The sequence below is a fragment of the Sceloporus occidentalis genome, unplaced genomic scaffold (genome assembly GCF_023333645.1).
Source record: "Sceloporus occidentalis isolate IW3139 unplaced genomic scaffold, rSceOcc1.0.p SCAF_25, whole genome shotgun sequence".
In the NCBI taxonomy this organism is placed as follows: domain Eukaryota; kingdom Metazoa; phylum Chordata; class Lepidosauria; order Squamata; family Phrynosomatidae; genus Sceloporus; species Sceloporus occidentalis.
This window is the reverse complement of record NW_028317005.1, coordinates 12,327,112-12,345,004: the sequence shown is the minus strand read 5'-3', so window position 1 is coordinate 12,345,004 and position 17,893 is coordinate 12,327,112. Positions and strand designations below refer to the sequence as shown.

The window sequence follows — 17,893 nt, the reverse complement described above, 5'->3', positions numbered from 1 at the left end:
TTGGCCAAACTGCAAAATCTCAAATGAGTTGCAATAATTTTAATTAAATCTCCAGCGCTACATTACTACATGAGGAAATGTAATTCTTCAAAAATGGACGTTATTTTCTACAGCTCATAAATAAAAGATTCATGGTAAATGCAAATAAACCTCTTCATTGATGTGAATGATGTACTAAGTGTAGGAAATGAAACCACTGAAGTGCAAGACATGCAGCAGACATTACTAAATGCAGCTAAATTACTAAAATAAATTATAATCTCAAAGAGATAGTTAACAATCAGGCAAAGGAGACATATGTCTTAAGAGACCATTCTTTGTGATATAGCCTACAAAAGTAGTTGCTAAAAAACTGTGACTTCACTAAATCCATCACTGAATTCATCACTGAAACTCTTCCATCACTTGCACTTTTATTTAATGCTCTGTTTTAACCCCTTAATGACAAAGCCTGACAAAATGCATGTTTTCAATGGGTTTAGGGACCGCCCATTGTCCTTAAGTTGTAACATCTACCAAATGCAATGTAAGGAAATGTTATATTGCCTGCTCCTGCATTCCCATGATTTCTTAATAAATACTGGAAGTTTGAAGAAGAAATCTTAAGTATGAAGAATTAAAATGTCAAGTGGCATCAAAATGATGCCTCTCGTATATAGCTCAAAAGAGGTCATATTTAAATTAATATTTAGTAGAGATAAAAAATATGATTAACTTATTGTGAACTGAATTAGGATCTAGTAAAATCAGAAATGTGCCAGTTCAACTTTAATCATCTCACACACAGTCCATATACTGTAGAACCACACCCATGCATTGCTGGTAAACTGGTTATTAATCTCTTCTTAATCCGACTCTTCTTCTCCCTTATACTTACATTGTATGATGTTCATATATACCTCGTTGTACATCAATAACATCTGCAATTGTAAATGCTCCCTAGGACAAAAGTAACTATCGTATCCAATGTCATACTTTTGCTCAAATATGTATTAATGGAAAATATAATTTAATTATGATGGGCTGTTGGTAAGTAGTATACATGTCATTAATGTGAACTGTGAACATACCCAATGAAGCGATTATGCATTCACAAGTTTATATTTACATACATTTGCATTCATACCTGTCCATAGGGGAACGGCAAACTCCAACCTCTGACTCCACCTGTTTGCTTTTCCTTCAGCTGACAATACCTGATTACTAAATATTTCCCCAATAATATTCCTGCTTTCGCACTGGAAAGCTGTATCCGTTTTTATGGAGCCTCATATATTCACATAAATAGCCAAGGCAAATCAATAAGAAATATACAAATAATATTTATTAAAAGAAAGATTAGTTCTGGACAAAACAGGGATTATAAAATAAAAAGTGAATGTATCACAAAAACTCCAATTAAATGTTCTTACTGATTGGATCATCCCATTGGTTGCTATGGTGATACACTATTTAAAATCAGATTTTATTGTAGTGAATTTCTAATTGTGGCTCGTATAGATATGTACTTATAATTTCAGCTACTGGAGATATTGTATAGTTGTGTTATTGCCTTCTAGTAGATATATGTGTTTAGATATATGTGTTGGTGATACTTGTAGTTCTTTTTATATAATTGTATTAGCTAGATTAGCTAGATTTAATCATCATATTCATTTATAATTTCAATTAGCTTTGTTATTTTCCCAGATGTTATACTTGGCTTTAAAGAATCTAAACTGATAAATGATAACTGTCTGATATATATTTATACTTCCAAAAAGTATCACATTTTAGATATATAATTCTGGGTTAGGATTTCAGTTCCAGCCTCTTGGATAAGCTTTATATTAACACACTTTGCAGACTGTTAAATCAAATATGAGAAAATGTCAATATGTCTTTACCATCCTGCTTGCAACCAATAATACACAGAGAAAAATCTATTTTTACATGATGTACCACTTGCTGCGCCTAAGAACCTAATATGTGCTTTAACAAAAAAAACACAACATATTTTTTAAACTCATCAGCAGCTCGCAGTCTATTATATTTGCAAAAGGCAAATTAGTCTGGACATTTCTTTTATGGTTGTGTGTTTAATTAAGAACGCATATTTGTGTTCATCTATTTTTTTGGCAGTGTTGTAGAAAAAAACATACAATATGCAATTACATTTACCAAAATATTCATTTAACCCTGAATATACAGCCAGGTATGTAAGAAATTCTGGAAGGCAACCACTGTGAAAACAGACAGAAGGAAAGCTGTGGGTGAGGGAAGTGAGTAGCTATGTATGTAAATATGTTAGAATAGGAATGTATGTATAAGTGTGTGGGAGTTTGCATAAATATTTATGTGAACGTATGTGTGAGGGAGTATGTGTTAGCATGAATGTGTATGTGTAAGTATGAGCATGAATCTGTATGTGTGTGAGCATTAATATGTGTGTGTGAGCATGAATGTGTACAGTGCCCTCCACTAATATTGGCACCTCTTGGGTGAGCAGTACCAAGTCCACCAGGTTTGGGATAAACCTGTGTTGTGTTAGCAAATGTTTGGTATTTTTTGAAGAAAAGATCTAAAAGGTTAGACAATAAAAACACATTTTCAAAGCCTTTGCTCATATCTACCAAGGGTACAAATATTAGTGAAAGGCACTGTATGTGTAAGTTTGTGTAAAAAGGAGTATATATATATTAACATCAAAGTGTGAGTCTTTGTTAGAGTATTGTTAGTGTGTGTGTCTGTGTGTTAGCGTGTATGTGTGAGAGTTTGTGTAAATATGTGTGCCAGTGCGTATGAGTTATGGGGGGGCAGAAGGAGCCAACGGGGCAATGATTTGTTACACTACCCACAAGATAATAAGCATTGGTTGGGGATATCTTAGGACTGTTATTAGTGCAGAAGAAGTTACTCAGTGAGTAGCTTGGTGAGTAGCAGCAGGGCAGCTCTTCACTTGTGCTAGCCAGCAATATTTGATACATTATATTTGTCTCAAAGACTATGAGGTTACCCTAGAATGTATTTATGTATGTATGTATGTATAACCACATATTGGAGTGCTACAGAGGTCTAAATCGTCTACTACTCTCTGGATTAATTAAATGATTAGTTAAAGGGTTTATGCTTACACTTGTTTTATTTCTAGGTATACTCAACTCATATGTTTAAGTATAATGCATAATAGAGTCTAATTTGCATATATTGCAAATCTATTATACATATTTGTACCTACCTATCAAGCTAGTGTACATGCAGTTGGTTAACTGTACCCCCATCAAGTTCAATTGGAGCACTACAGCACATGTACAGGAAGAATACCTTAATAAAGGCATGCGAACATAAAGGAAATTATTTTTTGACAATCACAAAACATACATGCATAAGACGCATTATGGATTTGCATATAAAATAGACTCCAATATGGATTACAATTTATAATAAAAGGGACTAGACCTTCAATTTAACCTCTTCCTCTCTCTCTCTCTCTCTCTCTCTATATATATATATATATATACATAGTGGTAGAGATGATAAGATAGATATAAGGAACAGGTAAGTATAAAGGAAACATTATGTGTTTATAACCTGCAGCTGCCACATAGTCTGTTTTACTTAAAATTACGTCATGGCATCGACGGTTTTCATCCAGGAAGGTAAGGTTTTCTCAATCTCCAGGGTCTCTCTCTCGCTCTCCTGACTATCAAGCTCTATTATTCACTCTAAGCTACCAAGAGGCATAATGGAAGGTATCAATGCTGCGCTGACAAGTTGGGAGTATATAGGTAATGTACTTAAATATTTGGCAGAGCAAAGGCATATACAGTATATCAAATATTTCTGTAAACACACCCATAAAAAATATCTACAGATTTTAAGCCACAATAAACAAACAGTATTCTCGGTATTGGAGAACACTAAGATGGTTGTCCATCCAGCTGTAAGTAATATAAAGCAGGTACTCTCTGTATTCAATGTTGTATTACATTTCTATAATTTAAAAATGATGTTGGCACTTTACTTACTGGGAATTCAGTTCTAATAGAGTGAATATTTCATTTGGAGTTATGGTTGCCATATTGGGCCTTTGTTTTAATGATGTATCACAAGTTGCTAAACAACTAATGTACAGTGATCCTCTGCAGTACATATACATGTACAAAAATACAGAAAGCAAAGTTAAATTAATCTAAATTATCTAACTTACTAGTTTTGTCTTTTGGGTGACATATAGTGACTGAATATATATAATTTATATTTTTTATTAAACAAATAAGTAGAGCAGACATGTATTGTGCCATGTATATATATATATATATATATATATATATATATATATATATATATATATATATATATATATAACACTTACATTGTCTTTGCACTAAAGCTTACATTTGTTAAACTATTTATATATAGTAGGATAAACTGTGACAAAAAAACCCTACATGTACCTATTTGCCCAGATCTTAGTAAATAAAAACATATTAAGATATTGTGTTATAGTCACATGTTCAATAAACTGTGCTCATCCAAGTGCCATCTAAGGGATAAAACAGTGTCATTTAAAGTGTAACAACACTTATTAACTAATGAAATTAAACTGTTGTATCTAGGAAAACCATCTCAAATTGCAGAACCTACAACACTGCCCTGAAATGATTTGTAAACAAGATAATTGCAGTAACCTGCAGCCTGACACAGTTCATCATTTCTACCAATGCTGGCAATGAGAAGTGCTGTTTTTAATTACCATTGTAATCAGATACATGAAACAATAAATCACAACAAATGTGGTTTCATGGGGTACATTTGAACAAAAGCATTCAGAGAATTAGAAAGGACAATCACAGAATACAAAAACATTAAAAGCCCAGTCTACCCTAGGCTTTTAATGGGCTGTATCTATGCATTATATAAAATTCTGTTTTATTAAAAGTATATAAAAAAATTAAGGTAAAGATAACAGACACATGTCTGCTGGGCCATATGAGATCCATTTTTAATTGGCCCTCAGTTCAGCATCCCACTTTACCCAAAATAAATTGTCAGGGAAAATGCTAATGCTCCTGCTGAGAAAAGATATATATATATATATATATATATATATATATATATATATTATACCTTGCTAGTACCGGGTTGAGCCCCCTTTTCCCTTCATTCTTCATGGCATTAATTCTTCAAGGTGCTGGAAACATTGCTCAGATGGCATCACGCAGTTGCTGCAGATTTGTCGGCTGCACATCCATGATGCAAATCTCCCATTCCACCACATCCCAAAGGTGCTCTATTGAATTGAGATCTGGTGACTGTGGAGGCCATTTGAGTACAGTGAACTCATTGCCATGTTCAAGAAACCAGTTTGAGATGATGTGAGCTTTGTGACATGGTACATTATCCTGCTGGAAGTAGCCATCAGAATATGGGTACACTGTGGTCATAAAGGGATGGACATGGTCAGCATCAATACTCAGGCAGGCTGTATTGTTTAAAAGATGCTCAATTGGTACTAAGGGGCCCAAAGTGTGCCAAGAAAATGTACCCCACACCATTATACCACCACCACCGCCAGCAGCCTGAACTGTTGATACAAGGACGGATGGATCCATGCTTTCATGTTGTTTATGCCAAAGTCTGACCCTGCCATCTTAATGTCTTAGCTGGAATCAAGACTCATCAGACCAGGCAATGTTCTTCCAATCTTCCATTGTCCAATTTTGGTGAGCCTGTGCGAATTGTAGCCTCCGTTTCCTGTTCTTAGCTGACAGGAGTGGCACTCTGTGTGGTCTTCTGCTTCTGTAGCCCATCTGCTTCTAGGTTCGACGTGTTGTGCGTTCAGTGATGGTATTCTGCATACATTGGTTGTAACAAGTGGTTTTTTAAGTTACTGTTGTCTTTCCGTCATCTCAAAACAATCTGCCCATTCTCCTCTGACCTCTGACATCAACAAGGCATTTTCATCCACACAACTGCTGCTCGCTGGATATTTTCTCTTTTTTTCCCGGACTATTCTCTGTAAACCATAGAGATGGTTGTGCATTAAAAAAATCCCAGTAGATCCGTCTGGCATCAACAACCAAGCAACGTTCAGCATCACTTAAATCCCCTTTTTTCCCTATTCTGATGCTCGGTTTGAACTTCAGCAAGTTGTCTTGACCATGTCTACAAGCTTAAATGCATTGAGTTGCTGTCTGCTGATTAGCTATTTGTGTTAACAAGTTATTCACAAGTTGTTTGTATGTTATAGTATTTATATAATTTTGTTTAGCAATAACAAATATACTTAACGCTTTATGGTATAATAAAGTAGGCACACGTTTTGACCAAGGTACAATTGTTATAAACATTAGGAAAGGAAGGCTCTACCCCATAGACCTTATAGTCTAATTACTGTAAAAATGTTGTCAGTATGCACAAGGTGTTATCCGCGTTTCCATTAATAGATAGCATTGTGCTAGTATGGCAAAGAATCGTGAGAATGTAAAATATATCTTAGAGTACAATGCATGTGATTATTTATAGTGTCATCTTTATGGCAGCATCAACATTCTCGCCATGTTATCAATTCACAACCTAGACAAAAAGGAAGGTTTTAATAATAAACAGCAAACTTTTAAATATAAAAATTATATTATATTAGTGTAATGATCAAAACACAGCCATTATTATATTGCATTATGTATAGTTAGGTAGGGTATGACAAGTGCACATATAAATATGTACTATTAATTTGATCATAATGCAAATGTATGTTATAACAATATACACGTTAACTTTATTCCAAAAATACATTTTGAAAATAAATTTGAAATCAAAAAAATGTTAAATCTGTTGTAGACTCCTACAAATATAAAGAATTGTGCTGAGAATAAACCTGTTGTCTTGGGAACAGAAACAAGTTTGAAATGTGATGTACATATCAAGCTACAGGTGTTCCAAAGGAAGCTCATTAAAGACAGATCTCACTGTAGGAGAGGATCACTCAAGAGCACAATCTCAATGTGTTATCTTGTTACACTCAGCGAATGATACATATTTTTTCCTTAATCTGAAGCATATTGCATCAAATCTACCCTAACCTTTCTACATTCAACTAGTATCCAATACATATACACCCAGAAGGCAAGTTGATAAAAAAAGAAAAATACCATATTTTAGTTTCAGAATTTGAAAGATGGTGCAGCATCCTTTAATGTCTAACAAGAACAATGCTAACTATAGGAAATACAGTGATCGGGTAAAATGAAATAGGTACTATAAAACATTTCACTTACTAGGACCAAGCCATGTACCTGCAAATTGTTTCAACACAGACTGTATTTTATGGAGAACACAAAAATCCACTACCTTACAGTTGCTGGCTTTTTAGGTTCCTAATATAAGTGGGGTAAATTGTTTTATAACTTAATGCACTCTTGTTCCATTGTATAATAAATAAAATCATTTTATAGCCAAACCCTATGGTACAGAAATGGTAGAGAAATATATAGGGCATGTGAACCATTATGATGAGCTAATCATATCAAGTGTCTATATGGGCCGCGCTGGTCCTGCATAACACATTACATTGGTGTAGTTTATTGATGTCATCGCTGCTTCCTTAGGAGAATAGTTTCATTAGAAATCATACATTCTTCAAATTATTTTTAAACTTTTAATAATAGACCTGTATCATTGCCCTTTTGTAGATATTTTAGGACCATACCAAGCATTGTTACTAGTTTACACTGAGTTCCACAAAAGCGTTGTGTAAAATTGTGTACGTTATAATGTACCAATCTAATTGATAACCTTAGTTGGCATAAAAAGAAAGATGTATTTGATTTTTTTACATGTTATCTTTGTGAATGATGAAATAATGATCTCAATTTCAGAATTTCATGACGCATTTTAACATATCCATTTCCTAGCCAACCATTTTCTAAACGCAGATGACAATTGATCAACAATCATTGGTGAAAACATTGTTTTCTAATAAAGGGGGTACCATTGTTTATTTTTAAAAGAGGAAATGAAAATTACAAAACAGTAGTCAACACATCAGCTCTTTAATGAGCAAAATCATTTCTTTAAGCAATGGAATAAATTTGTTTCTCGAGATTATCTTTATTTCACTCAGTGACCAGTACTCTAGTCAAAAAGTACAAAGTAATTTCCATGAATATACAATTTATGTGTGTAATAAGCTTCCATTCTTGAAAAAGAGTAACTGAAAGGAAAGGTTTCTGTTACTGCAATTAGTTTGTCAGAGAAATGTATATGCATTATCTTACAAACTATCAAAATTACTAATCTTCTGAAAAATGTAAAAAAAAGAAAAAGAAAAAAAACCACATAAATTGTTGTCTAATAGAAATATACAGATAAGAGAGAAAGTATTTCTTAGTGATGTGCTCATTAGTCCACCTCTATTTCTTTCCATATAAATGTACACCTGATACATATACAAACACCTTGAAAAGACTGTGATAAATACCCTTATTGATAATAAACAAAAGGGGAATGAATGTGTTTCTCCTTTTTGTTTTTTCTTCCATGATTATATAACATTTGTATAAAATTACAGATGACAAATACTTGAGTTTATCAATTTTCAGCTGTTGGCACATTTCATAATTGTGTATCCTTTGTATCTACATATGTGTGTATCTTAATAGTAAATTGCTGTGAGGTAACATCAGTACAAAATAAATTTACATTGATAGAAAAATCACATTATGTGAGTTAGCATTTTTAAACAATTTGGGCATGCAACATGGGAAACAAAAAGTTTGAAAACCTAAATGGCATAATCGGGTTATGCAATTATTCTTTGGATATAACATAACTTACTGCTATCAGCACTTGCATCATAGTAATACAAATAATAATTACAATCCCATCACCATTTTCATTTCTAAAATAAAATATTTAAGCTTAAAAAAAATCTAATACAAATTTTAAACACAAAATCCTTTGGGATTGTTTCAGAAAACAATAAATTTACTTAAATTTCTAGCTCAGTAAAATACTGCAAAAATGATTGTAATTTATTTTAACCCCTCTAGAATCACCTAAAATTTTGCCAATTGGTAATAAGATTTTATTAAAAAAATTGGTTGAGAACAATTTTAATTGTGGCTTAAACAGCAACATAGCCACCAAGCATACAATCATGCACATCGTGCTAAAAATATCCAGATCCATTTTCTTTCACCCCACAATTTCTAGTGACAGCACTTATGTGATAATGTTATACCTGCCCAAGCATAAATCTTTTTGTTCTATTGGCAGTTTATACAATGGGGACCCATAAAGGCTTTAACAGCATTGGTTCTTTGTGTGTGTATATTTATATATATATATTTATGTATGTGTGTGTGTATATATATATATATATATATATATATATATATATATATATATATATATATACATATATTCTACATGATATGTCAGTTCCAAATAAAATACTGGTGAAAATTATCAGACATTCCATGAGTGAGTCCCTTGTGCATATAAATACATTTTTTTAAGTCTTTGTGTCTCTTTTTTGTGTAGATCATGCCTGATGCCAATTTTGTAACATAAATCTTAAAAAATTAACATTTGAATATGAATGAAAAAAACTATCATTTGCAACAATTGTTTCAATTGCCATATTTGTTTTTTTTTGTCCATTTCAATATTTACAATGATTTTTTTTCTAAAATTTCCAAAGTTTTTTTTTTATATGTATATGCATTATACACATTGTACTCCTCCATATTTAAATAGCAACAGTCCCGCAAGTTGAAAAGCCAAGGAATTCCAATTAATGTCATCTACTGTAATACATCAAAAAATAAAGTCTGTGATTTATCTACTCTGGCTATACTCTAGTTGTAGAATGTGAATGCGGATGTGGGTGTGGATGAGGATGTGGAAGTGTGTTGTTCTGTCCCGCAGTAAAAGTATTGAAGGCGTGTATGGGTTGAATCCCTTGTATAGTGTTAGGAATCATTGTTATGGTATTAGGGGTCATTAGAGGAATGTCATCTGGAGATCTTCTCATTGCTAGGGTGTAGTCTGGAGGACAGGCATTTCTGAGGACAACCTCATGAGGATGGATAGATTCACATTCATGGTCCAAGTCAGTGTGCTTCATTTGCAGAGACATTATTTCTTCTTCCTGCGCATGAGCTATATCATTTGCAGTGTTGCGTTGGGGACTACATCTTCTGTGCACGTCATGCCTCCTCTTATCTTTTTTATAGTATAAAGCCGCAAAAGCCAAAATATTAAGAAAGAGCAAAGATGCCCCGACTGCTATCGTAACACTTAGCTCTGTTGAATAGTCTCTCTCTAAAGAAAATGGACTTGGTTGCTGTTTAAAATTATCTTCATTTATAGTTGGAAAAGCTGAAGTTACAGGAACAATGATTTTTCTTGTTGGCCTAGAAGTTATATCTGTGGATGGCCCTTTAGTTGTGGTAAGGTCATTGATAACATGAAGATGGGGTACAAGTTCTAACCACAGGTTCACTTTATTAGCCCTATAGTGCTCTTTAACCCTAGGTTTCAAGCCAATGTGTAAATACAGCTGGTCCTTTTGAGAATATCTAGTCCATGCAACCTCTTCAAATCGATTTGGTTTTGTGTGGATGAATTTTGTATCCTGGGGCACTGGTTGATTTGGATCCCTATGAAGAAAAATAATATATTATCATTATTGAACGTATTTGTGATACATTTATCGATCATATTATTTTATTATGCATTTATTGAAAATATTTCTGATTCTCTATTAATCCAGTTATCATACTTTCTTCAAAACAGAAATATCATAAATTTCAGTATGATGAAAACAATATCTCACCCTAACTATTTGAGAACACGTTTGTATACAGTATATAAAAAATGCAAATTGTGAATATTTGTAATAATATGGATAATTGTTTGATTACATATTAATCTTAAAGAGGGTCTAGCAATAATGTAATAGATAACATTTTATTTTTCTACAGCTTATCCTGATGAAGAAAGGACATGGGTGTGCTAGCTTCAGAAAATAGATATAATATATGACAATGAAGAGGTTATTGAAAATAGTCACATGTTTTTTCATCAATAAGAATTGCTAATATATCCCTAAAGGCTAAGAGTAGAGTGAGACATGAAAGATGTCAAATTTCTGTTTCTGCTTGTCCTCTGTATTATTTGCTTTGGTCTGTACCGTATTCACTGCTGGCACAAACAAAGGCTGCAATGTACAATACAACAGAGTTTCCTGCTTCATTTACAAGTGTCCATCTTTTCTGCTTGTGCCAAATATCTCCCATGAGAAACACCAGCAAACAGAACAATGTATGAGATTCTAAGCACGACAAGCGATAGAAAGTAGTTTTGCAAGAAAATATTTCATGTTACTCATTTTAAGTTAAGTTTAAATTTAAGTAATCAAATTTGCTAACCACCTCAAGCCCCCATGAATAAGTGTTGGTATGAAATTTATATACAAGCTGTGTTTCTAATACATGCGTGTAACACTGATTTGACAGCCTCACACACACAATGCAGCAATTAGTGACAGATTGCAGGCCAGCAATTCAGAGTTCTTCCTTGACTTGGGCTTTCCTGGCAGCCCCTTACCCATGCTGTCTGTTTTCTCTGTACATCCCCTACCACCACTTACTGATGGCGTCTTAAGGCGGTAAGCAAATTTGATTCCATAAATATTGTTCATTATTGTTGATTAAATATTATTATTTTCCAATCTTTATTTCTTTTGAAGCAATGTAAATTATTAAAGACATTTTACAATGCAATTACAATAGGCCTACACCATGTTTTCTATAACAAAGATGTTTAATATCCAACAGATTTTTTCTACCATGAAAATAATGTACAATGCAACTAGGTGTTGTTTTGCAAATTACATTTTTTAACAGAATTCATACATTGATTCGCAACACATATTTGTTCTAACATTCTTCCTCTCAAAAACATGCCTCCTGTACTTTGCTGAATGCCTTAAAGTAGTTAATTGCTTCTATCACCACTGCTCTCTCTCCTCTTTTCTTTAAGCTATATGCAATAAGATCTCTTAGCCTTTTCTGATAATAATTATCCTTCAAAACAGTTAAGGAATATAAAATTGTTTTAGTTTTCTTCTAAAATGTTCCCTTTATTATATTGTTTGTACCCAATGATGGCTTATATTCTATTAGAAAATTACACGTTTTCAGAAAATTTTCATTTATGAGCATACCTGGGAACTCTCCGGGTGAAGCACCGCTTCTCGGGTTCTCCAGGTCAATACCCGAATCCTCTGGGTCGGGGTCTTGACCCGCCCGCTGATTTGCCCTTTAAATTGGGGTGTTTCCTGCTGACATCAGCGGGAACGCCCCCGATGTCAGCGGGACGCCCACCGACATCAGCGGGACCGCCCACAGATGTCAGTGGACAGTCCTGGTCGCGTCCCGTAAGGGAATGCTCCAGGTAGCCGGAGTGAAGAAGTTCCCAGGTATGTTTATGAGGTTAAACTGAATGGAAGACAAATTATGCTTGAAAACAAGACAGCAAAAGTGCTAAAAACACGGTATTCCTTAGTGTAAAAAAAAAAAAAATACATTAGGAGTTGAGTAGTTTAATGTTTCTATTACATCTCCCCTCTATCTTTTCCCCCCAAGCTATACACATGGAGATCACTTAGTCTTTCCTGAGAATTTTGAGAATTTGCAACTCTATAACTAGTTTCCTTTAATCAGTATGCCGAATGCTATCATTTATGTTAATCATTTAAATTCTGAGATACCTACTAATCATATTAAGGTAGATTTCCGCATCTGCATAGTCTATAGATTTATTTCCACAGGAAAAAAAGAGGGTTTGCTCCAAGTATCGAGTATAGTAAAAGATTTACGTACCTGAAGTTTTTTTGATCAGTCAAGTTTGAGTGTCCATTATATATCGTAATATACATACAATATACATATAATATATATATATTGTAATCACATGCATGCTGACAATCTACATATATTAACCTTATAGTAATTAATGTATACATGCCATAGCTAAATGAATAGCACAATACTGTATGTAGGTGACTTAACTGCTTTAGAAAATGCTTTCTTGTCGTGCTAGATTGACTGGTGCACCACAAAGTTATGACAAAAAAGTAGATAAAAAGAACCAGATTTTACTCTTCACATTGCAGTTCTAGATCATCAGCCCCTGCTAAATTGGCAGTTTTACTGGAAGTTGAAATATCCACTGGTAATATGTTTATTTGTATGACTAGGACATTGCACCATAAGTTTTAAACCAAGAAGCCTTGAATCTCTTGAACTGTAATAATTATGTAGAATAGCATTAATACATGCACTTTGGCACTTTGTTCTATATATTGAAATAAATGAGGCCCTTCAATCTTAACCTAATAAACGTCTACAATAGGAATAAGAAGGCTTAATACATTAACACAAAGATAATGCACATATCAGGGTTATTAAATGCACAAAAACTTCAGGCTAAACTAAATTTTATTTCAGGGGGATTTAATTATTGTTGCTAAGTCTGATGTTTAATTAGTTTTTGACATTTTAAATGGTTGACCCATTTTTAATGGAATACTACAACTTACCCTGTCTTAGCAAAGTTGGTCCAATATGTCATCACAACGGCACTTAGCATTACATCATTTTTGGAGAAGTTACAAGGAAATAGCTCAGTGGGACCAATCATAGGAATCCCAAAGACATAAGGAACTTCATCCCCATGGGACGCATCTGCCCATGCAGGCACTTGATCTGTTTGGCAATGATGATAAAAGGCATAAAAGTAAGTTGGAGAACCAAAGTTTGAGTGCAGATCTGCAGTAGCCACCGCTGGAGCAACCCACTGGTGGTCAGTGAACAAAGCCAACAAGGTTTTTCTTCTTGTTTCAGGATTATGACGATCTGCCCAATCAGTATACATAAATTTTATTGTTTCCCTCATGATATCTTTTCCTTCTGTGTATCCATACAAATTATCCACAAAGTTTGAAACAGCAAAGTCAAAGTCACTAGCAGATATGCCATCTTCATGGTCCACGATGCTCTCCACAAATTTAAGTCCTTCTCCTTGATTTACGCCTAGCATGATATCATAGTTCAGGAACTCCCCTTGTTCCATCAATATCTGTGGATCATCAGGAATGACATCACCATCAATAACTGGACCAAAAGCAATGTGATACCGAGCCGGTTGTATATCTTGATCCACAAGTTCTTTGTAAGGCTTTTTCTGCAGACATTCTACCAGTTCTACCGTGTCTGACATGTTGCATCCCACCTTTGTAGCTAATATCCGGGCATATTTGGCAGGTTGAAAGCTAACTGCCCAACTGGAGAGGGCAGTTCCACTTTGTGCAATTGCTCTTTGAAAAAGACCTGTGGGAAAAAAAAATAGTAAACCTCAAAGCTACCTTAATTTTGAATCCACACAAAATGAAAATACTGAATATGAATTAAAGTCTCCTGTTTGGGCAATGAATAATTAGCAGTATGGTTCTATAGCTATGTAAACATACAGAAAGTGTTCAGCTGTGTTTTATTATAGTACATAAATTAGCAGCAGGCTATATTGCTGTTAAATTAAATGAATTTATCACGTTGAAAGGATATTGGTCGGAACAAAAGGACAAATTGAGTTGTTACTAACAATAAAAGTATATATGACCTTATTTTTCAGTAAACATTACTGAAGAGCTTTTTTTGTGAATCAAGCTATTAGTTTTGGCAATGGACCATGTTTCATATAGAATGTTTTATTTCTGAATCTAAAACACATTCACAGATTTTGTATGGTTTAGTAATTTGCATGTTAACTGGGTCAGTAGCTAAATGGGGGGGGGGGGGGTTCTCTAGCACCTGCCTTTCAGGAATAACTTCCCAGTGTCCCATTGTGCCTCTTTTGTAGGAAGTGGTAATCATGTACGGACTAGGGGATCCTCTGATCTCTCCTGACCAGCCCAGAAAGCTGTAAAACCAATATAAGTGTGCTGTTGCCATACAGATCTTTATTGCAGCACCCATGTTCCTTATGACACTCCATTTTGCCCCCTGGCTCTTATCATACCACCAACATTTGGACACTGGAAATTTTGAGGGTATGTATACAATGTTGATGCTGACTGGATTATACTATTGGTTGTTATGGTGATAAAAGTATTTTTTAAGCTTTCGTATGTATGATTTTAATTGTGTTAACCTTGTTTAAATATAAAAAAATATTCACTTTAAGAATTTAATGTGTTAGCATTGCATGTAGATATGTAGAGTAGGTTTTTTAAAATTTTTCATCTTTAGTACATAATTTTTCTGGAGCGACAAAAGTATTCAAACAGCACTTCAATCCTATTCATGTGAATCATTTACCAAGACAAACCTTCACTTGTGATTCAAGCAACCTAGATACACCATGCAATATCTAGGAATGTTATTAATCATTGTTATATGGAGTAAAAAAAATATTTCACCTGTACCAGGACAACAATTTTGCAGACAGCACAAACCAGAGATACATACCACACGCATTATGCAAATAACTAGTTCTTCTGGAAGGTTATGAACGCTGTACTGTTTAAATATGGGGCAGATACAACAGGAGCTGAGTAACCTGCCCATGAGCTATCACTCTAGCCATATGACACATTAATACAAACTTCCAGTCAAGAATGGTGGGCTTATGAGGGACCCACTCATATGTTATGATTTTATTTTGTCACTACTGCATATTCAAACATGCTTTTGAGTACTGTAGACAATTCAGAAGACAACATAAGCTGACAAGCTTGCTGACAGTTTAGGTCTGAACCTAACTGAAGAAATGAATACACATCTAACTACCTAACTACCTAACATTAGGAATGTAATTTAGATCCTTCAGCTAAACAGTAACATGTAACATGAATCTACTTTATCCTAAATTCAGTGTTTGTATTTTTGTCAAATACACTGGAAATTGGATTTTTCTTACAAACAGTAAGTAAAGACACAAAGAAGAAATATTTCGGCATGGTAACAAACTAAAATGCATTAGATTGACGTGGTTTCCAGTGAATCTCCAGTGAACATCAGAAAACATACCCTTTGAAATCATACTCACTGAGAATCTTTTGTTGATCAAGGGCTCATCACATTAAGGGATCATGAGTATACCTGATACTATTTTTGGGGACAACCAACAACACAATAAAAATTATAGACAGCTTCAAAAATAGACAAAGTCTGAGAGCATAGTAAATGGTCCAATGACAATACGTTATAACATGATCTCACTCACACTAAGCGTACATATTATCAGTGTAGCAACATAAATATTTCTAACCAACTATAAAGCAAAATTGGAGCCAGGGTATCCTGGGGTATTGAATATTATATTTTAGTAGTAGTTTTGCCAACTAATTGTGTTAGTGTGCATATCAAGCACAGGCTGACTAATTCTGTGTAATACTCAGCCCCAAAGTCATCTGAAATAAAGAAATGTATCAAACAAAACAGGCATGTGCTGTTTAAATATGAGAAATACCATTTAAATGTGTATAATACCTGTTTCAAGTATGTTTTATTCTTGTCTGTTGTTACTTGATGTTATTTTGAAATTTTCTAAACAAGGTGCAATCCTGAAACAATTTGGAACAATCAGCAAAATCACTCCTTAGAAACCAATTGCATGGGCCTCCTGATTGCCTTAAGAATTGTGGCCTTGAATACACCAAGCAGAATAGGCACCAACAGTGAATGTTCACAAATAAGTCTATTTACCGCATTCTGTCAAGCAGATGAGGCAGCTGCATGCGATCTCCCTAGCTTTTAGGGGGCTTCATAAACGTACATAATATATGTTTTCCTTTAAAGCCAGTCATTAAAACTGTGTTCATTAGTTAAGAATATTCATATTTTTAATATGGATTTACTTGTATAATTTAATATTTTTATTAAAAATAAATTTACCATAAATCTTTTTATTTAGGACCTTTAATAATCACACCTTAAAAAATCTGGAAGAAACACATATTTTTTTTAAACTTACTTTCCCCTTGTGCTGGAATCTGCAGGAAATCTCCATAAGATTAGATAAATCAGACACATGAGAAACAGATATCTCCTATTGTTTATAACAAACAAAATCACTATCTTTTGCAGTTGTCCTTTCTTCTAATGGGCTTTCCTTAATATATCTGCTTTGCTTATTGTACAGCAAAAGTAAATTTCAGGGGATGACGGCAGTCAAATACCTTACCAATGTATGAAATATATAACTTTCTTTGACGCGTTACTTTTAATAACTGAACATGATGATGGCATTTTCTAGAGACCTTGGAGGTAACCATGACTTCCTTTTATTTTATCACTATGCCTCCCAAAAAAAAAATGTCAAGCACCAGTGACAGAAGTGAGATTTGAGATAAATGTCTAATGTATAAGGCTTTGAAGTTTGAAGGTTAACGTATCAAGAGCAAACCAGATTTTCTAAAGGTTCATTATAAAAAAGATGGAAAAAAGGAGGAATTATGGAAGTCATGGTTTGAGATAAGTAACATCATTTCATCTAGGCTGTTTTTTTCTCGGCTTCTTCCAAATCTCCTGCAGCTGCCGTGCACACTTGAGCAGCTGCCCATATTCTGGCGCCACAGAAGCCAACATTTCACATTGACTGCAAGAGTAAAACTAAATACAAACTCATTTCCTGTGTCCTTTGCTTGCTGCCAAGAAACAGGCATACATGGCAGGAACGCAGACACACAGGTATAATGAATGAAGGCAAATAGAGGGGTGGAAAACTAGTCTCGGCAACCAAGTGCTAATATTGTTCGCGTAGAAACACAAAGACACATGCAAACACAATATTCTTCATGTATTTGCTGTATCCATGCTGTTTTTTATCGTGACTAACTGGA

At 34.1% G+C, this 17,893-nt stretch overlaps 1 protein-coding gene across 4 annotated transcripts in view; it reads right to left on the bottom strand.

Annotated features, from left to right (window-relative positions):
- Positions 1-9,835: 9,835 nt before the first annotated feature.
- Positions 9,836-17,893, bottom strand: part of LOC149300412 (neuroligin-1-like) — a 209,799-nt gene continuing 201,741 nt past the window's right edge. For all 4 annotated transcript variants that reach the window (XM_089485231.1, XM_089485232.1, XM_089485233.1 and 1 more), the window contains 2 exons: positions 13,592-14,381; positions 9,836-10,646 (listed from right to left, as the gene is read on the bottom strand). In XM_089485231.1, coding sequence (XP_089341357.1) covers positions 9,836-10,646; positions 13,592-14,381 — 1,601 coding nt within the window. The remainder of the gene's footprint in view (positions 10,647-13,591; positions 14,382-17,893) is intronic.